The sequence below is a fragment of the Mus pahari genome, chromosome 7 (assembly GCF_900095145.1).
Source record: "Mus pahari chromosome 7, PAHARI_EIJ_v1.1, whole genome shotgun sequence".
Taxonomy (NCBI): domain Eukaryota; kingdom Metazoa; phylum Chordata; class Mammalia; order Rodentia; family Muridae; genus Mus; species Mus pahari.
The window spans coordinates 105978952-106006502 of NC_034596.1; the positions used below are offsets into that span (position 1 = coordinate 105978952).

Consider the following 27551-nt stretch of genomic DNA (forward strand, 5'->3'; position numbering starts at 1 on the left):
GAGCAGGACTTGCCCTTAACTACTAAGCCAGTTTTCCAGCCTTGGTGGTTGGTTGGCTGGTTGGTTGGTTGGTTGGTTGGTTTTTCTATGCAGAGTTACACCCTTGTAGCCCATGCTGCCCCAGAACACCACTACCCACAGTACTTTTTTTGCCTTGGCCTGTTGAGTGCTTGCATTTTTTTCTAGTTGTTCTAGAACATTCTACAGAACAGTCTGAGCAGCTTCCCTCTAGTTTCTTAGGCCTTCTTCCTCCTCTAGTTCCTTCTGGTCAGGTGGAGTGTCGCTCAGCCAGCTTGGAAGTGGAGGAAGACTCAGAGGATCCTGGTCCGCCTTCCTGCTCAACCTGAGGAGCAGTGGTGCCCCCAGGCTACCCTGCAAGCAAGATGACCCACTCTGGGACCACAAAGGAATCACACAAGTGGCTCTGTTCTGAGGGAGGAACAGGTTTAAAAGAGAAGCCAAGAGTGCTGCGCTGCTGCCTCTGGCATCTCAGAAAAACTCCAGGCATCATGACAACAGCTCATACACGTACCTAGAACCGGAAAGAAGCCAGAAGCATGCATGAACAACAGGAACTCCAGTCAGTCTGAGCAGCTCTGGACCCCCCACCACAGGAGGCTGGGCCTTCACATTCCTGTAGCCATCTTCATCAGCCATCTTCATCGCTGCTGAGCCTCCTTCCCTCTACTCTGGGCCGCATGGACCATCCAGACTGGGCACCATGGTGATTCATGAAGATGGCAAGCTGCCTGTCCATCCCAGACTAAAGGCCTAAAACTGGCCCTGCAAGGCAGACCTGGGTTTTGAGAGCCTGAGCCCTCTTGCTGTGCCTCCTAAGCCCCTCCTTGTGGAAGCACAAAGAATTAGCTTTAGAAGCAGCAGGTGAGGAAAAGGCGGGTCTAACTGACCTAATTAGGGCGGCTTGAGCAAGCCATTCCTGAGCCTCCTTCACCCCAGGACAGAGCAAGCTCGGCCTGCTGGGGACGGAGAGCACAATGACAGCTCTGGTCTCCTCCTGCCCGATTCTGCTGGAGGCATCTTTCCTCCCTTCTGTTCATCAACTGTTTCTTTTTGACCAGCATGGTGGGGGATGGGGCTCATGGATACTGTGGCTACGGTGGCACCTGTGTTCTCTCCCCAAGCCTAAGCCACATTGCTCTCCTGCTCCAACAGAGACCCAGCTTTCCTTCGTCTGGCCTTGGCCTGCCTACCTGGAAAGGCTCTGGGCTGGGCTCCATTCAGGTTGATCCCTCATTAAACAGACATGCCCCCTGAAAGTTCCATTTTCCTCCTGGTCACTTGTTGGAAAAGCCAGTTTCTGTCCTACCTTCACGAGAGAATGGGGATCCGAGCTGTGCAGACTGAAGAGACTCTGCAGGAAGAAGGCCTCCCTAGGGGGCAGCAGAAGATGCCCCTGACACTCTTGACAGCCTGGCCCTGGCCATGCTCATCCCGCTTGCAGGAACTCATGAGTCCCTCCTCTCCCAGCCCCACCTAGATGAGGTTACAGGGGAGCCAGGCTCAGCGATGACCCCGGGAGCAGAAGGAAGTCCTGAGTCACCCTGACCAGGAGCAGGAAGTGGTTATCACCAGAACCAGCACTACCAAAGCTCCAGGAAGCCAGAGTGTGACGTCACAGCGGTGATGTCACCAGCCAGCAGGGATAGGAAGCATCTGCCGGCCTCCCTGCGCTTCTCCGTTCATCCTCTGTCCTTCTGTCCACCATGTGTGCTGTGGTCTACCCTGAGCACCGTGGCTGGGAATAGCTCGGTGAGGGCCTTGTCTAGTCTAGTAGGACACAGTGTGTGGTTCAGAGCTGGCAGGCGGGGCCTGGGCGGCTAGGAGGCGGGGCTGTGCCTGGGACCGCCCTCAGGAAAGGCCTCACTGAGCTGTTGGTGGTGGTGTCTGCTTTGGGGGCTTTGTGGGGTTCTGGGCCAGTTAAAACTTCCCTTCCTGGAGGAGGCAGTTTCACACAGCCTCAGTGTGGATGGACTCTGGCTATTTACAGGGCTGTAGGAAGAGGCTGAGTCACCAGGCAGCCTCCCTGGAGGCCCATGCGACTGGTCACCAAAGTCACAACCCTTGTGAGGCTGGTGGCCCGGAGCCTCTGGACCCTGACCCGACTGTGAGTTCAACTCTGCCCTGACAAGATATCATCTGCAGCCCGCTGGGCTTGGGGACTGTCACTTTATTGGTTTTGAAGTGCCTTGTTATTTTTTTGGTTATCGAGGTGATGTGGCCCTAGTGATAAAGTCCTTTAAGCACGAGTGGGTGTGGGCGATGTTGTTGTTGGTGCCACCTCATGATGGGATGACTTGCCCAATCATAATTCACCAGAATCACAACTCATCTAAGACCCTGGCAGAGAGAAATGTCATGAACCCCAGTCCTTCCCCCAACTAAAGACACCCACGACACACTTCTTGGGAGCCTCGCTCGGTGTGAACTGTAGGGTAGGTCTGGGTACGAGTTGGCCGAGAGGCTGCTAGTCCAGCCGGCCTGCCCTTCCCCCACCCCCAGCTGCTGTGACCACCCGGCACCGGCACCGCTGCTTATCTTGTTTCCCCAGCTGCTTCCTGTGTGGGATGTAGGGGTGGGAGTGAGGGCTAGGCACACGGCCAGATCCCCGCGCTTCAGGTCGCTCTGGAGACCCGATGTATCCCAAAGCTGAATGAACCCTGGGGTGAAGACTCCTGGTGGCTTGCACGTGGGCCTTGAGGGAGACTGAGGGGGCACTCAGTCCCTGCATACCGTCCGTGGATAGGGGTCCTCACCCACAGGGAGGCTGAAGGAGGCTGACCCTGCCGGAAGGAAAGGCTAAGCCGGCTTCCCGTGCTGTCCTTGGTATGCCCTAGCCATGGAAGCAGGTCAGGCCTCAGGGCAGCCCTCATACCAAGCTCCACTAAGTGGCACCCCTGGCTACTCCTCTTCAGCCCAGAGGGCATTCTCCTCTTCCTCCTCACTTCTCTGAACACAGAGGAGCATGCAGGGACAGACCAGGGTGCGACCAAGAGCGACATGTCTGAGAACTCCACGGAAAGGACCGACTGTAGGTGCCCGCAGACACTGCCAGGGTTTCACCAGGTCCCCCTCCCTCATATCCCCTGGAACTTGTTTGCTCAACTCTGGTTCTCACCTGGGAACCTGGCTTCCCAAGGACCTCTGAGACCAGAGCCACCTCCATTGTATGCGTGGCGGGGTTGGGCGGGAAGGGGGTGGGAGAGAATGCCTAACTAGTTACAAACCTTCACATTCACAAAAGCTTACAGTTCATAATGGAATCTTTTCTGGCCCACAGCCCTGAAAGGCCCCAAAGCAGACACCACCACCAACAGCTCAGTGAGGCCTTTCCTGAGGGCGGTCCCAGGCACGGCCCCGCCTCCTAGCCGCCCAGGCCCCGCCTGCCAGCTCTGAACCACACACTGAGTCCTACTAGACTAGACAAGGCCCTCACCGAGCTATTCCCAGCCACGGTGCTCAGGGTAGACCACAGCACACATGGTGGACGGAGGGACAGAGGATGAACGGAGAAGCGCAGGGAGGCCGGCAGATGCTTCCTATCCCTGCTGGCTGGTGACATCACCGCTGTGACGTCACACTCTGGCTTCCTGGAGCTTTGGTAGTGCTGGTTCTGGTGATAACCACTTCCTGCTCCTGGTCAGGGTGACTCAGGACTTCCTTCTGCTCCCGGGGTCATCGCTGAGCCTGGCTCCCCTGTAACCTCATCTAGGTGGGGCTGGGAGAGGAAGGACTCATGAGTCCCTGTAAGCGGGATGAGCATGGCCAGGGCCAGGCTGTCAAGAGTGTCAGGGGCATCTTCTGCTGCCCCCTAGGGAGGCCTTCTTCCTGCAGAGTGGGGCCTCCCCATTCTCTCCTGGACTGCTGGGGCAGCAGGGCAGCGGTCTTATCTCTTTCCCAGATTTTAAGTTGATTTCCATTCCACCTCCTGCACCTCCCCAGTCCCAGACTGTTGTGTGCCGAGGGACTTGGGTCACCTAAGTTCACTGTCATGTGCTCATACACTGCCTTGCTGACTGGTGTTGCCACCTCATCTGCAGTTGAGGACTGTTCACCCTGGACTGGACCCCAGTATAGTGTGCTGTCTTTCGTCTTTCTACTACACGGGTATCAGGTCCAAGCTAGGGTCTGGAAAGTGGAAGCAACCAGGGAGCCTTTCAGTTGGGCTCAGGAGTTGGGAGCTCTTACTGTGACACATTGGTCTGGGCCCAGCACTTCCTTTTTTCCTGGCTAGCTCTCAGGCCGGGCCTGGCCTAGGCACTGGTCTTCTACTGCCCTCTTGGGGACATCTTTGCTTTGGGCTCCACCTGTCTGGGACTTGGTATCCCTCCCATCTGCCAGGCAGCTACTTAGACCTTGCCTTCTGGTGGGGCCATTGTAGCCTTGTACTGTCTCCAGCACCCTCCAAAGCCCCCTTGGCACCCTCCCTCACGTGTGGCCATGCTGTTGTCCCTTTTCACCTGCAGCTTCTCCCTAGCTTCCTCAGCCCGGGGGTCACTGGGCAACCCCTGAGGTTTCCTGGAGGGTGGCCCCGAAACTCGCCTTTCATGATGTTCTCCCGGGAAGGACATGCCATAGGCTCACCTAGACAGATGTACTCCTAGTCACAGTGGGATCTTTAGGACTAAGGTGACAGGTCTGGAGAGGCCACCAGAGCCCATGGGTGAGTGAGGAGGCTGGGTTGTGGGGTCTGGCCTGGGGTTGTGGAGTCTGGCTTCTGGGAGCGTTTGCTGGTTGTGCCCACAGGAAAGGGGTAGATAGTGGGTACACTTGGTTGGCTTAGAGGCCAGAGAATTTGGACCTGGAGGAAGGGTTGGGCAGAGTACATTGGAAAGGCATGGCTACCCATCAGGGGAGGTCTGCCTGCAGGGCTTGGAAAGGTGTCTCAGTCAGCACTGAGTGCAGGAAGGGTCCTTTAAGCGCTGAGGCCATGAGTGTGTGGTGGGTGACTGGAAAGACCCTGGGCTTATCTGCTTTCTGCTACTTCACTGCCACTAGGAGCCACCGTGCTAGACTCTGTTGGTTTTAGGAGCCACTGTGCTAGACTCCGTTGAGGATTTTATCATCTTGTTCACTTTGATCTGACACGTCTTTTCTTTTGATGGGAACTCCTCTAGTGTTTGGAATGGAAAACATGATAGTTGTTTGGGGGTCTTCCCAATGTAGAAGAAATACTTGGTGGAGCCCTGACATTTGGCTCTTCCAGAAACTCCTGTGGAGCCAGAGTTCCCCCAGACCCAGCTGACATAGAGGCTAGCCTGAGGTCAGCATACAGGCAGTGCCGTGTGCACTCCTTGTCCGGAGGCTTTAGAGATGAAAGGAGCCAGGATAGTCGTAAGGTGACCTTCTCAGACTCCAAGGGTCTCAGTCTCTCTACAGACTTGCAGTAAGATGCTACTTTACATTTTATTATTTAAAATCACATGGGAAGCCAGGCATGATGGTGCATACCCATGATGTCAGCTTTGGGGAGGTTGAGGCTGGAGGACTGCCATGAGTTTGATGCTAGGCTAGACAGTGTACATACAAACCACCCAGGCTACTCATAGGAAGACACTACTTGCAAACAGCAACAACACGAAGCAAATACAACGAGGACATAAAGCCGCATAGTAGTTCTTGAGTACAGTTTTGTAAAAATTGAAGCATTGCCCATAAATTTAAAGTTCATCTTGACAAGTCCCATCTGATCTCGCCCCTCTTCAGGGTGCATTCACTATTTTGTTTTTGCGTTCATTTTGTACTACTTACGTATGTGGATGGGTTTTTGTTAGTGCTGTTTGTTTTTAGATAGGTTCTCACTGTGTAGTTCTGGCTAGCCCAGAACTTCCTATGTAGACCAGGCTGGACTCACAGAGATCCACCTGCCTCTGCCTCCCCAGTGCTGGGATTAAAGGCGTGAGCCATGATGTCTGGTAGTGTGTGCAGGTTTTAAATCCTGGTATCACTGTGCACACAGCCCGCCTCTGCAAGTCTCTCTTGGAGCTCTTATTGCTTTAGTCTGTAGGAACTGACTTTAGGACCTGTCCCTGCTGTAAAGGGCCCTATCTACAGCCATGTCCTCCGCGGCAATCATGACCCCATTTCATCTATGAGAAGATTGGGGCTGTGTGTGCACGTGTGCGTGTGTGTACGTGTGTGTGCGTGGGTGTGAGCATGTGTGTGTGCACACACGTGTGCACGTGTGCATGTGCATGTGTGTGTGCATATGTGTGCGTGTGAGCGTGAGTGTGTTTGTGTGTGTGCGTGCATGTGCACATGTGTGTGCGTGTGAGTGTGTGCGTGCGTGCATGTGTGTGTGTGTGTTGGATTGATTTGCTCGGGGTCTGGGAGAGGACTTGGCCAGGCAACAAGGGATGATGACCAGGGCCCCAGCCACAGGGCAGCAAGGGATGCTGGGGAATGTTGTGCCTCCAGCAGTGTTGGGTTTGGGGATGGAGGTGACACATAAGCACTCTGGGACCTGAAGGAGTTATTGAGGTCTGATATCTGGCCACATGTTCTCCCTCCCAGACACCAGGCTCCTCCTTGGGTTTGCAAAGCTGGGCCCTGTGCTCCAGGACATCAACTCTGACCCACTTCCATACTGGCTGCTCCTAGGTGTTCTCACCCCTACTCCTACGGGGAAATGCCAATCCTCCTACCTCACCAGCGTGGAGTGGCCTCTCTACTGGGTGTCTGTCCCCTAGGACCTGGGTCAGGCTTGCCAGGTGGGTGGGGTGTGACATGCAGTGAGGCCAACCTTGGTCAAAGGGGCCAACGTGGTAATTAGGGCAAGCATCCATCAGAAGAGAAGTGCTGGGGGATGCTCACCTGTGTCCTAAGCTCAGCTTCCTTCGGATTCAAGGCTGCTTACCATTTGCCAGCCTGAAATAGCTTAAACCCGGCATCTGGCAGACCATGGTCTTACTCCATTCTTCGGAAATGGGCCTCCCTCAGCTGACCTGCCTCCATTCCTGGTGTTTGGCTGACTCAGGCTAAGGCCATCCCCAGCACTGGGCAGTATTGTTGGCCTGGTTCCCCAGGGCTGGCTCCACTTGACTACCTTGTTTCAGTCTCCTTGGAGACTGCTAACTACACAAAGCCACAGGTGCCCTGTGGTAAGGACACCTTCACCCTTGGCTCTGGTGTGGGCCTGAGGATTCCTTGTAACCTTTGTCCACTGATCAGCAGACCTTGGGGCTGGCCAGGCTAGCTGGACTCCCACATCCTTTTTTTTTCTTCATTTTAAAGAAAATTTTGTTACAGCAGAATTTTATAATCCAAATTACATTTCTTCACTCAGCTCTCAACTCTATTACTTAAGGCAGGACAGCCGCCCTAAGCCATTTCACAGTAAAGAATTATAAGGCTCAAGAAAGGGATGCCTGGAGTCCTTAAGGGAGACTAGTGCCTAGTNTTTGCTGAACCTGAAAACTTCCTTAAGCTGCAGTTGCTGTGCTGGCCTCCTTCAGCAGCTGGTCCTGTCACCTTCCATTCATATGCTCAGCCAAATCTGCATAACTGTAAATCAACACTAAGAGCCCTGGAAGGTTAAAGGTCAAGGAGACTTACAAAGGATCCAGATCCTGGGAGAAGGACAACAAAAAGAATGAGTGTGTCTCTGGTAAATACACCACAGTTGTCCCCAAGTTAAGCCATGTGGAAATTTTCAGTCACCAGAGCAGTGGCAGGAACTGNAAACAAGAAGACTTGGAAACTCCAAGGTCAAAGAAGCTGCTAGGCTTGTGGACGGACAGGCACTGGACCAAGATTGAAATCCCTTACTCTGCTGCTCATAAGAACACTGCTACTTCAAATTCTATTGTGCATTTCATAGCTGTTGTTAAATTGCTGACCATGTAAGTGTGACTTATCCTGATTTTTTTATTTTTTATTTTTTATTATTTTCTTTATTTACATTTCAAATGCCATCCCGAAAGTTCCCTATACCCCCCACCCCGCCCCTGCTCCCCTACCCACCCACTCCCACTACTTGGCCCTAGCCTTCCCCTGTACTGGGTCATATAAAGTTTACAAGACCAAGGGGCGTCTCTTCCCAATGATGGACAATTAGGCCATCTTCAGCTACATATGCAGCTAGAGACTCGAGCTCAGGGGTTACTGGTTAGTTCATATTGTTGTTGCACCTACAGGGTTGCACCCTTGGGTACTTTCTCTAGCTCCTCCATTGGGGGCCCTGTGTTCCATCCAATAGCTGACTGTGAGCATCCACTTCTGTGTTTGCCAGGCACTGGCATAGCCTCACAAGAGGCCGCTATATCAGGGTCCCTTCAGCAGAATCTTGCTGGCATGTGCATTAGTATCTGGGTTTGGTGGCTGATGATGGGATGGATTCCCGGATGGGGTAGTCTCTGGATAGTCCATCCTTTCATCTTAGCTCTAAATTTTGTCTCTGTACCTATATCCTTTCATGGGTATTTTGTTCCTTATTCTAAGGGGGAATGAAGTATCCACACGATGGTCATCCTTCTTGGTTTTCTTGTGTTTTGCAAGATGTATCTTGGGTATTCTAAGTTNCTGGGCTAATATCCNCTTATCAGTNAGTGCATATCTAGTGACTNCTTTTGTGATTGGGTTACCTCACTAAGGATGATATCCTCCAGATNCATCCATTTGCCCAAGAATTTCATAAATTCATTGTTTTTAATAGCTGAGTAGTACTCCATTGTGTAAATGTACCACATTTTCTGTGTCCATTCCTCTATTGAGGGACATCTGGGTTCTTTCCAGCTTCTGGCTATTATAAATAAGGCTGCTATGAAAAAAAAAAAAAAGAAAGAAAGAAAGAAAGGGATGCCTGAATTTTGTATTTTGCTGAAAATTCTTTTTCCCAGGGTCTTTAAAACCCTTTAATTATTTTATATTTCACTATTCATGTATATGTTTTTATTTATTTCAGAGAGAGAGAGAGAGAGCGCACTGTATAGGAGTGGAGCTCAGAGGACTGGTTCTGTCCTTCCACCCCGTGAGCCTCAGCCTCAGTCAGGCTCGGCTGCAGGCACAGGCACCCCAGCTCCCGAGCCAGCTCAGCGACCGCTCGCCCACTCTTGTCATTTTAAATCACATAATTTAGGGCCAGCGTTGTTCATGAGATCTAGCATTTGCTCAGTACATCGATAAGACCCTAGGCTTATTTTCCCTTTTTTTATTTTATATTTTTCAAAATTTCACAACATTTATATTGTGAAATAGTTTCCAATACTTACATTTTCAGATGTTTAGAAACTTTTCTTTGGTGAAGCATGAGTTTATCATCACGGCTCACGATTCATTCTAAACAGTTGGAGCTCTGTGCTCTGTTAGCTGCTGTCTGGGCAGCTGTTGATCTTGGTGGCCTTGTTGTACAGCGACAGTTACATCGTCCTTAGAGCAAAGAGAATGACCGGAGACTGCATCCTATGAAGGGGATCTGAAGTGCGAGCCTCCAACATGGCTGTGGATCTGCCAGCAAGAGCAGGGTATGTGGCTTGAAACATTGTCCACCCGATGTTTGCTTTTGCTTTGTAGACAGAGGCCAATACGGAAGCTAACAGTTTCTGACCTTGTATGTGAACAACAGGCCATTCCAGGGTAGCTTGCCACTATGTGTTAAGACGTTGCTGGGTATTTTAGACTCTGCCGTGTACTGACTGATATGGGGGAACTATGCAGACAGCAGGAGCAGCAGTCACCACTGAGGACAAGGACACGTTCCTTGTGTTAACACGTCGTTAGCCATGTGCTTGTTGAGGTGTCCCAGGGGACTCGGGAAAAAGCTACGCAGACAGCACTGGGTCTATCTAGTACTGGATGAGGTCAGGCACCCTGAAGAGTCCACCTGGGAACTGGTCTTAGTTGGGGATGTTAGAGGATCAGGCAGCACGGGTCCCGAGTTTGTGGGCAGCTGCCAGGAAGGAGATGCCCGCTGAGGAGCTGAGGATGGGGTCCGGGCCAGTGTGGACACTTGCCATTCTCTGTGTATAACGCGTAAGGTGAGTCTGGCATTCTTCTCGACACAGAACTAAAGCTACGTACCCAGTCTTGGAAACACTCCGTGGTGCAGGAGGTGGTGGTGCATGAGCGTTTTCACCGTATGCGTGTGGTGCCTGTGGTGAGCAGAAGAGTGTGCCAGATCTTTCTGGGCTGGAGTGATGGGCAGTCGTGAGCTGCCACGTGGGTCCTGGAAACAGGGTCCTCTACAAGATCAAGTGCTCTTGACCACTGAGATTCCTCCAGCCCTCCCACAGGCCTGGGTGAGACAGACCTGGGGCCCAGGGGAAGAGCAGTGGTGGACCTTTCTTGATGTCTGGGCCTTTGTCCCTGCTGGCATTGTCTCAGTCCCATCTGATCTCAGCAGCGACCATCTCCACCTTTGCGGCGGGGCCTTTAGGGAGTGTTTGAAAACACTGTGCTTTGGGAAGAAGTTTCCTCCATGTAGCCATCACCTGATGGCACATCTTCTCTTCTGGATCCTCCATATTGTTCTCTTCTGCCCTATTATTCTGAAGCCACCAAGGAGCTTTCTGTTGACAACATTTACCAGATTCTGTCCAGGAACTGAATTCTAGGCTGGGGCCCAGAATAGATGTGCCTGAACAGAGACTTGGCGGAGCAGCCAAGGCTGAGCGCTGGGACATTGAGAGACCCCAGGGGAGGTGGAAGAGATGAGCTTACCTGGACCCGTTAAAGGACACCAGTATCTTTCCTCCAGGTTCCTTCCAGAGAAACAGCTGCTACCAGGTGGGGACGAATCCCCCTAGTACTCTCCCCCCCCCCCATAGGGTCTTGGCAGGAAGAGAGCAATACCTTCCTGTCTCCTTGATGACGTACCAGCCGTGTCAGCCCCCCATCCGTGAGAGGAAAGGCCTGTGGGATATACCCATCAAGGGTTAACTGAGACACCATGAGGATAAATGTTCCCTAGGCCTGGGCCAGCTGGATCCCGTGATCCAGAGCCTGGTGCTGGCATAGCCAGCAAACAAAGATGTTTTGTTCATGTCTGAGAATAAACACTTCCCCTGGATATTTACTCCTGGGCTCAAGTGTAATATGGGGTGTAAGTTACTCTTTAACAGGCAATTGGATACTGGCTGTTGAGTTCTGAACTAATTTTCTGGAGGGAAGGGATGGCTATGTCTGCCCAGCGGATGACCAGCCTCAGGAGCACCTATGGTCATTATCAGGACCCTGAGAACAGACACAGTGGCCTCTGCAGTCTTCTCCACGAGGCAGGGAACGCGGAATGAAATGGGGGCCCAGCAAAGGGGATGCTTATTTTGCCAAGGCAAGGAGCCTGCCTGTCCATTCCCCTGCATCCACACCAGCTGCTTGGGAGAAGGCAGTATCGTGTGCTTTGGGTGTGTGTGTGGGGGATAGGCTGTCCAATGCCATGGTGCCCAGTCCCAAGCTCCACTCCCACCATTAACTGTTGCCACCCAAGTCCAAGCCTAGTCTCCCAGATCAGAGGCAATGGCTGATGTACCATGACCGGCCAGTCTTTAGAGCTTAAGTAAAACTGCATGGGAGTGGGGAGTGGTGATTACTGGCAGAGTCCTTGTCGGGCATGTGGCAGGCCCTGGGTTCGATCTCTGACATCTCAAATGTAAATGATAGTTACTGCACATAGCTTTACATATCAACTATTAGGAGTCTAGATGAAGACTTTGGACAGAGATTGTGTAAGGATCCATGGGGAGGAAAGGAAGCCATCTCTCTCCCTACCTCCTGCTCTGATTGGACCATGGGTGACCTCTGCCCCAGGGGAGTTTGTCCTTGGCTTGCCAGAGACCTATTGCTTAGTGCAGGGAGACAAGCAAGGCAATTGGCTCGACCCTGAGTGGGTATTTGGACCAGAAAGAGAGGAGGGGATCACTTTGCAGGAGGACGATGTAAGTAAATGTCATATGGGTGTCATGGAAGTCCCTGCGTTTCCTTAACTGTGTGGTGATGTGAATGAGAACAGTCCCTGTTCGCTCATAGATTTGAATATTTGGTTCTTGGAAAGGCTCAAAGATGTGGCCTTGTTGGAGGAGGTATGTCACAGGTAGTTAGTTGGCTTTGAGGTTTCAAAAGCCTATGCTAGGTCCAGTCTCCTTCTCTCTTCCTGCATCTTGCAGATAAGATATGCATATGCTCTTAGTAATTGCTCTAGCACCATGCCTGTCTGCCACAACACTCCTCTCCATGATGGTAAGGACTCACCCTCTCAGACCACAAGCAAACCCCCAATTAAATACTTTCTTCTCAAGTTTATCTTGCTCATGGTGTCTTGCTATGGCCATAGGAAAGTAACAGAGACAGCTTGTTTGGATTCAGGGGCCAGCCGCAGTACTAGGACCCAGGATCCTGTGACCTGTCAGTAGATCTGGGCTCCGTGAGCTCCTGAGAGAAGCCATCTCAGGATGGCTACCTGTGGGCCCTGGGCTTCACTCTTCTTCATGCTCCCAGCTGCTTTTATTGACAGGTGGGGAGATAAAGAAGATCGGGAGTGGAGTCGGAGGCTGTCATGTGTACTTGTGAGCCTAGAGTCAGCCCACTTTCCACCTGTAGTAGACTTAGGTTGACCTCTATTGGCTCAAACACCGAGTGTGTGGGGATCTCACAGATTTGGGTGGGCAAGAAGGGGAGGGTCTGAGCCTGGGTTCTGAAGAGATTGGAAACCTGCCTGGGGTGGCTAAAACTCAAAAAGCTGGGTACATCTGGGTGAGATTTTTAAAAACTAAATAATCTGAGGTGGGAAGACCCACTTTAGCTCCAGATCTTCTGAGGTGGGAAGACCCACTTTAGCTCCAGATCTTCTGAGGAGGGAAGACCCACTTTAGCTCCAGATCTTCTGAGGTGGGAAGATCCATCTTATATCTGGGTCACGCCTTCTGCTGGCAGAAGATAAAGGTGAAGGACATGGAAGAAGGAAGATTGTTCCTTTCCCTGCTTGCCCTTGCTCTGCCTGGCAAGTCCATTCCTCCCTTGGCCATTAGAGCCCACTTCCTTAGGATCCCGGTATATACCGAAGACCGGCTGAGACAGCCGGCCTCATAGACCAAACAGCTCCTGGATTCTTAGACCTTCTTCTGGTATACAGCCATAGTTGGACTAGCTGGACCAGATCACAGCCTGTAAGTCATTTCTAATAAAACATTTAAAATGTATTATATATATATAGATATACACATTCTATCTGTTCTGTTCCTCTAGAGAACCCTAGTACACTGCCTGAGGGGTCAGGTCAGCATGAGATAGTTGTGGTGGGTGGGGGATGCAGGAAGGACATTCAGGTCAGGAGTGACACTAAGGACATCTTCATTTTATGTGCATGTTTGCATGTGTGCATTTGTACATGAAGGAGAAAGAGAGGGCTTCTCCAGATAGAAAAATCCCCAGATGTTCAGAGCCTATCCCCAGATGTTCAGAGCCTCCTATGAAAGGTGTAGTTTGGTGGCTGGAGATAGGGCTCCCTGGTTAAGAGGGCCCAGGTTTGATTCCCAGCACCCACATGGCAGTTCACAGCTGTCTGGGCTTCCAGTTCCTGGGGATCCCACACTCTTTTCTAGACTTTGTGCAACATCTGGGACACAGACATACATGCAGCAAACAAACAAACAAACAAACAAACAAACAAAAAGCCATAAATATAGAAATTTAAGTATTCTTTAAAAGAAAGGTGTGGCATTGTGCAGAACTTCACACCCTTCCCCCTCACCTTTAAATTATCTCTAGGTGACTTTTAAGGATTGATGCAATGGAGCCAGATGGTGGTGGCACATGCCTTTAACCCCCATACCAGCAGAGGCAGGCAGATCTCTGTGAGTTCAAAGCCAGCCTGGTCTACAGAGTGAGTTCCAGGACAGCCAGGGCTACACACAGGAACTCTGCCTTGAAAACCCACGGGGCAAGAAACCCCAGATGCAATGGAAGTGCTATGTGAATAATGTCTGTCCTGTCCTGTTTAGGTTGTAAGAAAAAGGGTCAGGATGTGTGCATGTTCAGCACAGATGCACTTCTTTCAAATACTTTAAAGTTGCTATTGGTTGGATGTGTGGTTATGGGATTCACGGAGATTGAGAGCTGACTACAGGTTTTAAACTGTATATTGGAAGTTGGAAAGGCATGTGTGTCCTAAGGAGCGCTGCATTAGGGAGGAAGGAAGAGCCTCTTCTGATAAATGCAATGCTGGAAAAAAATCAAGGCCAAGGGGAGCCCAGTGTGCTGGCCTAATGTGCCTCTAAGCAGGGAGGGGAGAGAGGATCACCGCCTCAAGTCTCCGGCTTGAACTCTTCAAATGCTCGCCACTGTCACCTAGCGCTTGTGGGCAGGGGGNTATATGGAGAGTGGGAAGGCAGGATGGATGTCTGGATGCACAGCCCCGGTTCTGTGCCTGTTCCCTCCGGGAGGTCTGGAGGCTGGGGCCGGAGAGGGACGCTCTGTAGAATATTAGGAAAGCTGCTCTGAGCAAGCTCTGCAGGTGGTGAAGCCTGGCTTCAGGCTTCCCTCACAGGCACATCCTTGGAGCTCAGGGGCTTCTCTGTGCATTGTCATCTTCCCAGGGGCTCTGCAGGGCAGAGCACTTGGCCCTCTCAGGCCCAGAGCAGAAGGTCTTCCCTTCGACCCCAGGACCCCACTGGGGAATAGCTACTGGCCAGCACTGATTGCTTCGGACCTGCAGACAATCCCCAAAGACGATGTGAAGAAAACAATCTCCTCTGCCAGTTCCTGTGGCAGGAGAGGCAGGTGCTCTGTGGAGTCAGGAGAAACCTGTGAGTTGGTACCCACTGTCCAGTGGGCTTGGGGAGCATGCAGCCCTCTCAGGTTGTAAGGCAGCAGTGGCTCTGCAGATGGGGTGAGTTTTACACTCACTCTCGCTGCCTGGGTGGATGCAAGGAAGGTCACCGGTGCCAGTTTCAGTAGAGGGCCAGAGTGGGGACAGAAACACAAGGTCCCACTCTGTCCCCTTTCAAAAGAGAAAAAGCCTGCATTTCTATAGCAGAGTGACTTCATTGTGGCTGTAAGAACCTGAGCCTGTTAAGACAGGTAGTTTCTCTATGTGGCTCCTCACTGTCCCCACAGCAGTCCCTTTGTGGGGCAGGAGAGATGGTGGCCTCCTGCCAGTCTCCTGGATACTTGAGGACACTAGTAGTCCATTCTGATGTTCCCAAACCTTGGTTTGGGGCTATCAGGTCACCTGAAGACAGATGGGTGGGAAGGGCACTAGCGAACCCTATGTGTGGCTCAGAGTCCTCTGTTTCTGTCCCTGCCTTCTTCATTCAGAAGGCATCCGGAGCCCTAGGGTGGGCTATCAGGTGGCTCCCAGATGGTGCCAATCTGGGCAGGGGTGGGGCTTCTGATCCAAGCCTTATTGGGAGAATGGTGGCCTGTCCCATGTTGGCATGGGTGGCCCAAGGTCACAGGCTGCCCTGAGGGAGCATGAACCTGTGAGTTCAAAGCCCTGGTTCTGTGCGGAGAGTGTTTCACTAGCTTTTTGACCCTCCCTTCTGTGTTTCTGCCCAGGGTGAAAGCAATGGACACTTGACCATAGACTGAAACTTTGAGACTATGAACCCAAAGTAAATTATTTTTAAGGTTGATTTTCTCTGTTATGTTGTGACAGCAATGAATACTAACACAGTTCTTTTTAAATTTATTTTTGAGACAGGGGGGGTCTCTATATAGTGCTGGCTGTTCTGGAACCTGCCACCACACCTGATCTAACAGTTTGAAACTGCAGATTTGAATTGCTTAATAGACATAGGGCCATCTAGGCTATTTTTCTTCTGTTTTTAAGACTTGTGTGTACGCTGAGAGAACAATTTCTTAAGAGTTGGTCTGCTCCCTCCACCCCGTGGAGTCTATGGATGAACTCGGGCCCTCAGCCTTTGCCCGCTGAGCCATCTTGCCAGCTGCAAAGTTGTCTAGTTTTTCTTGGTGTGAACTCTGGAATGATGGAACTTTCTTACAAGGGATGCGACCACTTCTCATGTCCTGTAGAATATCCTTATATTCTTGAGAATGCTGTTCATGGCATTCTTTTACTGTCCTTCTGATCTGTATGTGTCCAGTCACTGAGGACTGAAGCCAGGCCAACACTCCTGTCACCGAGCCACACCCTAGTCCTTGTCCCTCTAATGTCTGTAGAATCCGTGTTGACATCTGCCCATTCTTCTCTATCTGTCAGTCAGGCTCGGGGTTTCCTCCTTTATTGATTTTCTCAAGGAACTGGCATTTATGTTCATCGATTTTGGGTCCATTGTTTTTCTGACTTCCACCTCACTGGAATAGATTAGTATCTTTTGCTTTCTTGGTTATACTTTTTTTTTTTTTTTAAGATTTATTTATTTATTATATGTAAGCACACTTTAGCTGTCTTCAGACACTCCAGAAGAGGGAGTCAGATCTCGTTATGGGTGGTTGTGAGCCACCATGTGGTTGCTGGGATTTGAACTCCGGACCTTCGGAAGAGCAGTCGGGTGCTCTTACCCATTGAGCCATCTCACCAGCCCCCTTGGTTATACTTTTTATGAGTACACTGTAGCTGTCATCAGACACACCAGAAGAGGGAATCGGGTCTCATTCCAGATGGTTGTGAGCCACCCTGTGGTTGCTGGGAATTGAACTCAGAACCTCTGGAGGAGCGATCAGTGTTCTTAACCACTGAGCCATCACTCAGTCCACTTTCTTGGCTATACTTTTTTGAGGCAGGGTTTCTCTGTGTAGCCCTGGATGTTTTTGAACTCGCTCTGTAGACCAGGCAGGTCTCCAACTCAGAGATCTGCCTGCCTCTGCCTCCAAGTTGCGCATCACTATGCCTGGCTACACTTTCTATTTTCTTTTTCTTTTTTTGAGACCGAGTTTTCACTCTTTGACCTTACTGGCCTAGAACTTAATATAAGATGAGGCTATCCTCAAACCCATAGATCTACCCACCCTGCAGTGCTGAGATGAAAGGTGTGCGCTACTATGCTTGGCTCTACAGTTTTGTTTATTTTTCAATTTGCCTGCATAGTTTCTATGTGCTTCAGTCTCTAGCCCACCTGGTGGTTTTGACTTTATTTTCCCTCATTCAGTGGGTTAATCAACAGAGTGTCCTGGAGTTTTCAATTCTCTGAGGCCTGTTGTCTCTAGACTTCTTAGCCCTGGAGTACAAATTAAATCAAGTTTCTGCCCTGGCAGCAGAAGGGAACATATTCCTGGACCTCTGCTGTTACATTGAGCCAGATCCTATACATGGTGTGGCCTGTGGAGTGGGAAGCCCAGCCTCATCTCCTTGTCACAGGCATTTGTATGTGCTCACTAACAATATTGCTTGTTCTGTCTTGTCAAGAGCTAGGGAATGTACTGATAGGGAGTGGGAGCGTTGCTCAGGCTGGCCCAACCTGTGCCCTCCTTGCTAGGTCTCTCAAGTTGGTTGGGGCTATAGATGCACATCACACTTGGCTATGAATCTACTTAACTACCATGCCCACCCATTCAGTGACACTTATCAGAATGCCAGAATGCAGGGGCTGAAGAACAACTCATAAGCATGCTTACTGCTCTTTGAGAGGACCTGGGTTTGGTTTCAGTACCTGTACTGTGTAGCTCCCAGCTATAGTCCCATGCCCTCTTCTGGCCTCTGTGGGCACACAAACACACATGACACACACTCAAACACACACACACACACACATAAAACAGCAAAAATTGTGATCCTTCTCTTACTGTTCCTCAGTGCCCAGTACAGTGCCAAGGGCACAGTTGTCATCTATGCTCTGCCCACAAGGCCACTATGGTGACCAGTTTGGCCACATTCTGGCTCCACCTACAGGCCACTCTTGGTAGAAGACTTGGAGATACTGAAACTCAGGTGGAGTCAGAATGTATTCTCTCCACTTTGCAAATGCAAGTGGGGTCTGCACAGGCACATTGAAAATTTTCTTTTGTTGTTGTTAATGTTTTTAAGAAACACGCTCTCGCTGAGTAAACAAGGCTGGCTTCCACTTGTAATCGCCCCACCGCTGCCGAGGGCTGAGGTTAGAGGCCTGTGTCCCTGCTCCCAGTGAGCTACAGACAGCCCCACATAGACTTGCTCTCACTTCTAAGTTCCTGCCTCGGCTTCCCTCAATGAACTGTGATTCAGAGTATGCAACCCAAATTAAGCCTCTTTCTCCCCAAGTGGGCACGGTGTTTTATCACAGCAATAGTAACTAACCCTAGGACAGGACAGGAGCTATGGAATTAGAGGTGGGCCCCACCGCCCTCTAAATATGTGTGAAGTAGTCCAGTTTAGCCTCAAATTCATTATGTCATTAATACTCAGAACTTTTTATCCTCTTGCCTCAACCTCCCAAGAGCAGAGACCACAGGTATGAGTCACCATACCTGGCTTCTCTGTAAGACAAAGTCCATAGGGCAGGCTGTTCTAGAACTTTTGACCCTCCTGTCTCAGCTTCCCCCACACTGTGGCTATAGGTGCCGTAGTTCATTGTGTTTTTTTACATTGCTTATTTTGCCCCGTGATTAATTACTCGGATATAATTCTGCCCAGAGCTTATGTTGACCACATGCTCTGAGGCGATTTTCCCATTAAAAAAAAAAAAAAAAGTGTGCAAATGTGACCATGCACAAGTGGAGGTCGCTTCCAAGAGCTGGCTTTCTCCTTTCCCCACATAGGGGTCCTGGGAACCAAACTCAGGTTATCAGGCTGGGGAACAGCACCCTTACCCACCAAGCCATCACACCGGCCTTCTTTCCATTAATTCCTTATTAATGGGTATACATGTAGTGGATAATGGGTATGTTAGATGCAGGGTGTTGAGTCCACTGGAGCCAGAGTCACAGGCGCCTGTGAGCTGATTGATTTGAGAGCTGTGATCGGAGCAGCAAGTGACCTTAACCGTGCCGCCATCCTTCCAGCTCTTTTCTGCTAATCTTTATTTAAACTTTTTTTTTTTTTTTCCAAGACAGAGTTTCTCTGCATAGCCCTGGCTGTCCTGGAACTCACTCTGTAGACCAGGATGGCCTTGAACTCAGAAATCTGTCTGCCTCTGCCTCCCGAGTGCTGGGATTAAAGGCGTGCACCGCCATGTCGGGCTATTTAAACTTTCTTTTTCAGACAGGGCTTTCAGTAGCTCAAGCTGGTCTTGAACTCCTGAACTTTCGATCCTCCCTGCTTCAGCTGAGATTAGTGTTGTTTTCCTCTTACCTTCTTATTGACCCTAGTAAAAAACTTGTTAGCCCTTAAGATAATTAATATCCTCTTTCTCAAAATATGAAAACAAGACAGAGAGGTCAGATGATAGGCAGAAGCAGAACCATTTGACAAATAACTATTGAGTATTGGAATCAAAGTTATTATCTAGATCCTAATGTTGAATTTTTTTGTTTGTTCGTTTTGTTCAAGTCAGGGTTTCTCTGTGTAGCCCTGGCTGTCCTGGAACTCACTCTGTAGACCAGGCTGATCTCGAACTCAGAAATCTGCCTGCCTCTGCCTCCCAAGGGTTGGGATCAAAGGTGTGTGCCACCACGCCCAGCCTGGTGTTGAATCTTAAGGCAGTAAACACTGCTTCTCTTTCTTCAGGCTTCCTAATGGAGGCGGCTCAGACGTCCTGATGGAGCCTGCCGCCTCACAAGGACTTACTCAGGGGAAGCAGAGAGTGGTATTCACAGATGCATTTATTAATGCCACATTATAAATGGTACTTAGATAAGTGTACAGTGATGTTCCATGTTCCCATCTAACAAAGCTTGCTCAAGTTTAGCCGCCGTATTCATCTTGTGGACTCGGGGAGCACTCAGTGATGGCCATGGGCAGGTGCAGGACCTTTCAAAGGAGGGGAACAAAGTGGTACAGTTTAGTGGTACAGAATGTAGCTTATTGCTTGAAGAACACGTCAGAAATGTAAATACTCATTTTAATGCTACAAAAAGCATGGGGGCTGGGCATGATGTACACACCTTTAATTCCAACACTTGGGAGGCAGAGGCAAGAGGATTTCTGAGACTCTGCCTCAAAAGCAAGCCCTTGCCCCCTACCCCCAATCCAACCAAACAAAAACCCCACCTAGCATGGGGGTGGGGGCCAATTCAATGTAAAATACTCAGCACAGTTCCAGGTGTGTGCAAGTGATGCTGACACAGCTGCCTTCCTGGAGGAGTAGAGAAAGCTCTCCTCCCAAAGCTCAGGAAGCCAGTCCCGAGTTTGTGTAAGCTTCGAATGGCCATAGTTTCACTGCCACCAGAGAAACGGAATAGACAGATACCCAGTCCTGGGGCACAAATTTTGCAGAAACTTTTCTTCAACATTCCATGAAACATCAGGAGTTTCGGTAGCACACCCGCTTGCCCAGCGAGCCTGTGCTTCTGAGCGGCACCAGTGACCCGCTTTCTCTGTCACTGCCAAAGGGCTACACACAGTTTTGCTCTTAAACATTTAACTAAAAACTTTTTGTTTGGTTGTTTGTTTTTTTGAGACAGGATTTTCTGTGTAGCCCTGGCTGTCCTGGAACTCAGAGATCCAACTGCCTCTGCCTCTGCCTCTGCCTCTGCCTCTGCCTCCCGAGTCCTGGGATTGAAGGTCAGCTGCAAACTTCTTGATCTTTATTTATATTTCCATTATCTGACATAATCACTGAACCAGGTGCTAGTTTTAATTCAGGATTCATATAACTTGTTTTGAAAAGCTACGATGGTCTTTTTCACCCCTCAACCATTCCAAAAAGCAGAAATCTTACCTTTCAAAGCTTTACTTCTTTTATCTAAAACAGAAAAGAGAAATAAATCACACCAGTGTCCTACAGAAGTGCCACCAGCCAAATTACCAGTCACAAGCAACATGTGGCTGCAGGCTTCACAGGCTGGGTGAAGCATCCCAGCATGCTCTCAGAGGGATGCCTGCGTCACAGCCATTTTCTAGCCCACAATTGACATACAAAGCAGGCGGTCTCATTACAGTGGGTGCACCCCTGTGCCTCCCCCTGCCTTCATCTGCTGTCCTCTCCCTCCATGTCGGTTTCTTCCTGCCTGCAAAAGTCAACTGAGCACAGGAGGAAAACATGTAATATTTATCTTTTATAGTCTGGCTCATTTCATTTAGCAGGATAATCTTTATTTCTATTGCAAATATTTTTCTTTTTTTTTTTTAATGGCTGAATAAAATTCCACTGTGTGGAATTGTCCAGGCTAAGCTCTCCCAACAAGGGCCATTTCAGCTACTTTATGTTTTCTTTCTTCATTTGTTGATGAACATCTAAGGCCACAGTTATGGACCAGCCAGATGGCTCAGCAGGTAAAGGCGCTGCTATATAAGCCTGGTGACCCGAGTTCAATCTTGGGTACCCACGTACAGGTGGAAGGAGAGAACCATTACACATCTCTGCATGAGGGCTATGGCATGTGTGCCCACACATACATCATGTGTATTTACGTGCACAGGAAAAAATAATTTAAAAAGTCACAGTTCTTTAGTAGATAAAATTGTTATTTTTTTTCTGAAAACATTTCCCCCTGCTAAATGCAAAGAAATAAAAATATAACCTACCAGCACTCCTGATTTTATACACGATGAGGCTCATTAACCCCACTCCTACCCAAATTTCCTGGTAAACCTGGGTATAGTAGGGTTTCATGGGGACCCAGACTTTTTTAATTAAGGTTTGAAGCATCTGAAATAGAAGTGATAAACAGTAAGGTAATTGCTGCCATATACTTGACAAGATATTTTCATCTACCTGACCAGAGTGCTATTCTATACTCCACAGGATCTGGGGGGCTCTCTGAACTCCTGATACCCCGCCAGCATCTTGCTAGCAGCCTGTCCCTCCCACAAGCCTCTCTGCCACTAAAGCTGGCCCCAAGTCATGTATCATTTTTTTGACCTTTGGGTAGAAGCACCCCTTTCAGCATCATTAACATTTCAAGTTGAAAACAAAACAAAAACACAAACCACGGTCAGGTGTGGTTCTTCCCACAGGAAGGCCTGTTAAACTAATACACTTTAACCTCCAGTAGCTCAATCCTGAGTTGTCAGATAAATACACAACAAATGTTACAGAATGAGCCTAATGGGACAGCCCTCAAAGTAATGTTTTCAGTTACAGTTACAGCTTTCTACTAACTAGATGCCCCCATTCTCAACCTGGGGCTTTGAAACATCTGATGGATTTGACAGCTGCCAGGAGGACCCAGCTCTGAGCCCTTCTCACCTGACTGGGAAATCCCTGGGCTGCAGTCAGTGCCTTGCCTTGATGGCCCTGCTCTACACGGCTACTGCACATAGAACCCTACTCTGCGACACTATAAAACTGACACACTGCTGTGGACAGCCAGAGAAAGTGTTCTCTGACGTACAGCAGTATGTTATTCTTATAGCACCAGCTCAATTTAGTCAAATGGCTGTCTGTGAATTATTGAAACCTGGACCATATTCACTCAGCAAAAAAATGAAGAGCACACGTGGTAGTGGAAGGAAGAGGCAAGGGAGAGCCAGGCTGCCCGGAGAAGCGTCTTCAGCGGAGGCACGGAGAGTGAACTGGAAGACGGGGAGAGGGCAGCTGCCCCGGTTTCACCCACTAATTTACATGGCCTCACTGTGTAACAGGGATAATAAGAGAGCTGCACTTCACACGGGTCTAGGATTCTTGCGTTAGTGCACACAGCCCTGGCATCGTGTTGGGAGTGCGTGTTATACAGAATGTTACTGTTAAACTAGGGAAACAGGGAAGATGTGCGCACCATTTAGACTTGAATTTAGGGGTGTCTTCTGGGCGTGGTGGAGATGGCTCAACAAGTCCCTGTCCCAGAATTCACAAGGTGGTTTGCCACCATTTGTAATGTAACTCCAGTTCCAGGGAGTCTTTTGACCTCCTGGGCACCAGAGAATATAGGGTGCATATTCATACTGTTTGACATATTTCTATACTGCGCCCCCAAACTACCGATGATCCAAACAAGACTAGATCACACCAAATCTGGGTCACATGGCTGATTACTTCAGGAACCAATCTGCCTCTATGGCCATGCCTTCTGCTCTTTCCTACGGGAATGAACCTAAGTGGAGGAAAGGCCTGAAGGTTAGCTCGTCCAGTGAGAGTAGCCTGTAGAGTGGTGCAGTCCTCTTACCCTAGATGGTCTATCTGTCCTTAAATCTCCCCCTATTATGTGCACCCTAATGTTCTAGTCGGATTGCTCTGCTTCAGATCATTAGAAGGCAGCCTCTGGAAAGGGTGAAGGAACCCAAGTCACTGACTAGGTGGAGCGGCATCTTTGTGGGACAGGCAAGGACTGAGACAGTACTGTAGGGGACCAATGGGGACCCTTGGGGCCCAGTTCTGTTCTTAACTTTAGGAATTCTCTAAACCTTCTTTGTCAGGTCCCTCCGTCAATCATGGACCTCCTACTTACTCGACAGACTCTTGAAAAATAAAGGACCCTAGCTGGGAGGTGGCAGCACAAGCTTTAATCCTAGCAAACCAGCACTCAGAAGAGAGGGGTACCTCTGTGAGTTCAAAGTTAGTCTGGTCTACATGACAGCCAGGGCTACACAGCAAGAACCTGTCTCAAAAGACAAAAACAAAGACACCCCCGTCTCTCCCCCTGCCAGTAACAATGAAATGGATCCAGAATGATACCCGGCGCACAGTGAGCACTCAGGAAATGATCAAATCAATAGCAAGGAGTTGCTACAAAAACCCAATAGAAAGCAGCAAGTCCCAGGCCACAGGGATTCTAAGAAAGTACTTAAAGAGGTTTCATCTCATAGGCTGGGCAGACGTGTTGAGCTGTATCAAGACTGGCACCATATCAGCACCTGACTTTAATACTAGCATTTGGAAGGTAGAGGCAGGGGGATCTTTCTCAATCCAAGGCCAGCCTGGCTTATCTACAAAGGGAGTTCCAGGACAGTCAGGACACAGAGAAAACTTGTCTTGACCTCCCCACACCCTGAAAAAGAATGTGGTATCACAGGAGGGTCTAAAATGAAAAGGTAGACTTCAGTGACCTTGGTATTTTCCTCAGGATCTTAGGATCCTGGCACTGTCCTTATTCTAAACTGCCATGGGTCCCGACACAGTGAATGCCTACTACACACACACACACACACACACACACACACACACACACATCCCTCTCTTGCTCCTGGACTTCCATTTTGATCAGTGTGGATGTATTTGACTACACAAGTGACATGGTCCCAATACTCATGGCCTCTACTCTTCCCACCGAAGTCTCTCTGGCCAACCATATTTCCCAGTTGTTAGTTTTACAATACCAGATTCAACAAAAGCTCATCCTACTCGAAGGTCAAACAGCAGTCTACTGACTGCCTAAGCCTGCAGTTTTTGTGAAAATGACAGTAACAGCAAGCTGTTACCTGGCAGTACACTGGAAGGAGGGGAGATGTCTGAGGTTTATAATGTGGTTTCACACATTTTCAACCATCGGCCTTGCCAAAGCCTAACTTGGAAGAAACCTGTGGTATAATGGAAAGAAGGCACCGCCTTTGAAGTGATGTTTCTCCGCACGGATTTTAGCGCATCCCTCCCTAAGTAGCTGAGTAACTTGAGTAGGTAACAAGATGCTCACAGTTGATGGTGGCATGCCCCTTTGCCAAAGCTTATAGTTACACAGACCCATCCTCGTGTCAGCACAAGGGCACAGTCCTGGCTGCGTGGACCTCCACTAGAACCTAGCTCCCGGACAACTTCTGTGAGGATGACACTGGGGCCCCTGGTCCTCCAAGTCTTGATGAGTAATCCCTCCTTCGCACAGAGATTTGATGTCTGAGCAAACTCTTATTCGTCCAAGGGACAGACAACCACCCCTCCCCGCATACAATCAGGAAGGCTAACTCCAGAAACACCTTCGCAGTGTGGAGGGCTGAACGCCGTGCACATCCCTGCCCTCTGCGTCACGGAGTCCCGGACACTCTTGGGGGGACTCTTGGGGATCTGGAGGAGTGACCCCGGACACCCTCGCAGCCTGGATGACTCAGCCGGGGACTCCCTCCGTCACAGTCGCGGGGAACCCCGTGAACCCTCCTTGTAGTAGGCGGCGCAGGGGCTGACCCAAGGTCAGCGTGGATCGCAGAGTCCTTCGCCTACGTTCGCGACCTACCTGGGCCCCACCGCACCCGGTCCCGGCCCCTCTTCAGTCCCCCGGGTTGGGAACACAACGAAAAGCCCAAGCCCCGCTCTTACCTCCGCGGGACCAAGACCACAGGCAACACGAAATTCTGCAACAGAATGGGAAAGGTCACAGAGCACGCAGGCGCCGCGCGGGGCCTGCTGGGAAAGCGGAAGGAGCGGAGACACCAGACGTCGGCTGCCGGGCCTGCCGCGCCTGCGCACCACAGCGCCCCCAGTGGTCGTTGTTCCTAGGTGTCATAAACTGACCAGATTTCCTAGGGTTTGTGGGTTTCCAGGCAGAGGATTTTCAATGCTGAAACCAGGACAGTAGATAATCCGGAAAAATTGACCTTAAAGAAAAAAAAAAAAAAGCCCCTTTTACGTGGTTTATGGCTTTAATCCTAGCCCTCAGGAGACAGAAACAGCAGGATTGCCATAAATTGGACTTTCAGGCCAGCCTGAAAACTTAAACCAAAAGCCGCGTGTGTTGGCGCATGCCTTTAACCCCAGCACTCAGGAGGCAGAGGCAGGAGGACCTCTGAGAGTTCAAGCCCAGTCTAATTTTTAGTGAGTTCCAGGACAGCCAGATTCACACAGTGACAACCTGTCTAAAAAACCAAAAACAATTAATCAGACTAAAGGCCAGACGTAGTGACTCGGGTCTTTCATCCCAGCATTTAAGGGGCAGAGGCACAGGGTGGAGGGTGGGGCGCGGGGCTGTGGGTCTATTGAGTTTGATAGCAAGTTCTGGCCGGGGCTACTTAGTGAGCCTCTCACACTCTCCTCTCCCCCTCTCCCCTTCAACAAATAATAAGAGCAAAGGAAATAAAGCAACAATGAAAAAGGGGAAACCCTCTTTACTTGAAATTTTTTTCTTTTTTTTTGAGATAGGTCTTTCTGTAACTTATGTAGACCACACTGGTCTCACACTCAGAGATCTGCCGGCCTCTGCCTCCTGTCTTCTTGGATTAAAGGCCTGCACCACTATGCCAGGCCTTTGGCACTTCTTGCCATTTCCCCCTATATTGTTACTTTTTGCTCTCCGTATTTGATTAAGCAGCCATTCTGTGCATAGTAATTATCATTAAAAACTGTTGTAAAGCAGTGCAGAGACTTCTGCAGGAACACTAGGGACTGGACCTAAGGTTTTATGTTTTAAATAAGATGCTAGCTGGGTGTGTGGTGATATAATCCGAGCACTTGGACAGTAGAGGTAGATGATCAGGGTTTTAAGAGCATCCTGAAACCCCGTTTTTAGAAAACAAAACCAAACCAAAACAAATGAACAAAAATTGTTCTTGATTTTTTTTTTTAGTTTTTTTTAAAAGTTTTTTTTTTTTAATGTGTATGAGTGTTTTGCTCACATCCATGTCTTTATACCAAGTATGTGCCTGTTCGCTCTCAGAAGGTAGAAGAGGGCACTGGATACCTTGTAACCAGAATTACAGATGCTTGTGTTCTATCACACTGGTGCTGGGATTTGAACCTGGGTCCTTCCGAAGAGCAACAACTGCCCTGAGTCACTAAGGCATCTCTTCAGCCTTAGACTTCTGGTTAAGAAACAACTAACATCCGAACAGAAACTGAAAAAAGAAAGCCACGTATTGGATTAAAACAAATTAGGCATGTGTACTGGCTGGTTTTGTGTCAACTTGACACAGGCTGGAGTTACCACAGAGAAAGGAGCTTCAGTTGGGGAAATGCCTCCATGAGATCCAGCTGTAAGGCATTTTCTCAATTAGTGATCAAGGGGGGAGGTCCCCTTGTGGGTGGTGCCACCTCTGGGTTGGGTTGGTAGTCTTGGGTTCTATAAGAGAGCAGGCTGAGCAAGCCAGGGGAAGCAAGCCAGTAAGTAACATCCCTCCATGGCCTCTGCATCAGCTCCTGCTTCCTGACCTGCTTGAGTTCCAGTCCTGACTTCCTTTGGTGATGAACAGCAACGTGGAAATGTAAGCCGAATAAACCCTTTCCTCCCCAACATGCTTCCTGGTCATGATGTTTGTGCAGGAATAGAAACCCTGACTAAGATAGCACGTTCAGTAATTACCCAGGCAGAACACAGAAGAGCTAATCAGGAGCACAGACAGACAAGGGAAGACAAAGGTATCACACGGAAGGCAAGCCCTGCCCCTCAGCCCAGAGCAGTGGCGCTTTGCTCCTCCCTCCTTTTCTCCTCCCTCCTCCCTTTTCTCCTCCCTCCTCCTTTTCTCTTCCCTCCTCCTTTTCTCTTCCCTCCTTTTTTCCTCCCTCCTTTTCTCCTCTCTCCTTTTCTCCTCCCTCCTTTTCTATTTTTTTCCCCTTAACAAATATTATTATGTGGACGAGAGTGGGGAACAATCCCCAGTACCATGGGGCCCATGTGGCGGTCCGGGGAATCAAGGTGTCAGGCACCTTTACGCATTGAACCGTCTAGCTAACGCTACTTCATTGTTTTAGTTTAAAATCACTATTATTTTA

General features: G+C 49.7%; 1 protein-coding gene across 1 annotated transcript; it reads right to left on the reverse strand.

Moving 5' to 3' along the window:
- Nucleotides 1-19626: 19626 nt before the first annotated feature.
- On the reverse strand, nucleotides 19627-25250 carry Atp5mpl (ATP synthase membrane subunit 6.8PL). Its single transcript, XM_021202548.2, has 4 exons — nucleotides 25167-25250; nucleotides 21509-21632; nucleotides 20703-20726; nucleotides 19627-19792 (listed from the first exon to the last, which is right to left on the reverse strand). The coding sequence occupies exons 2-4, from the start codon at nucleotides 21630-21632 to the stop codon at nucleotides 19764-19766; spliced, it is 177 nt and encodes a 58-aa protein (XP_021058207.1). The 5' UTR covers nucleotides 25167-25250; the 3' UTR covers nucleotides 19627-19763.
- Nucleotides 25251-27551: the final 2301 nt, after the last annotated feature.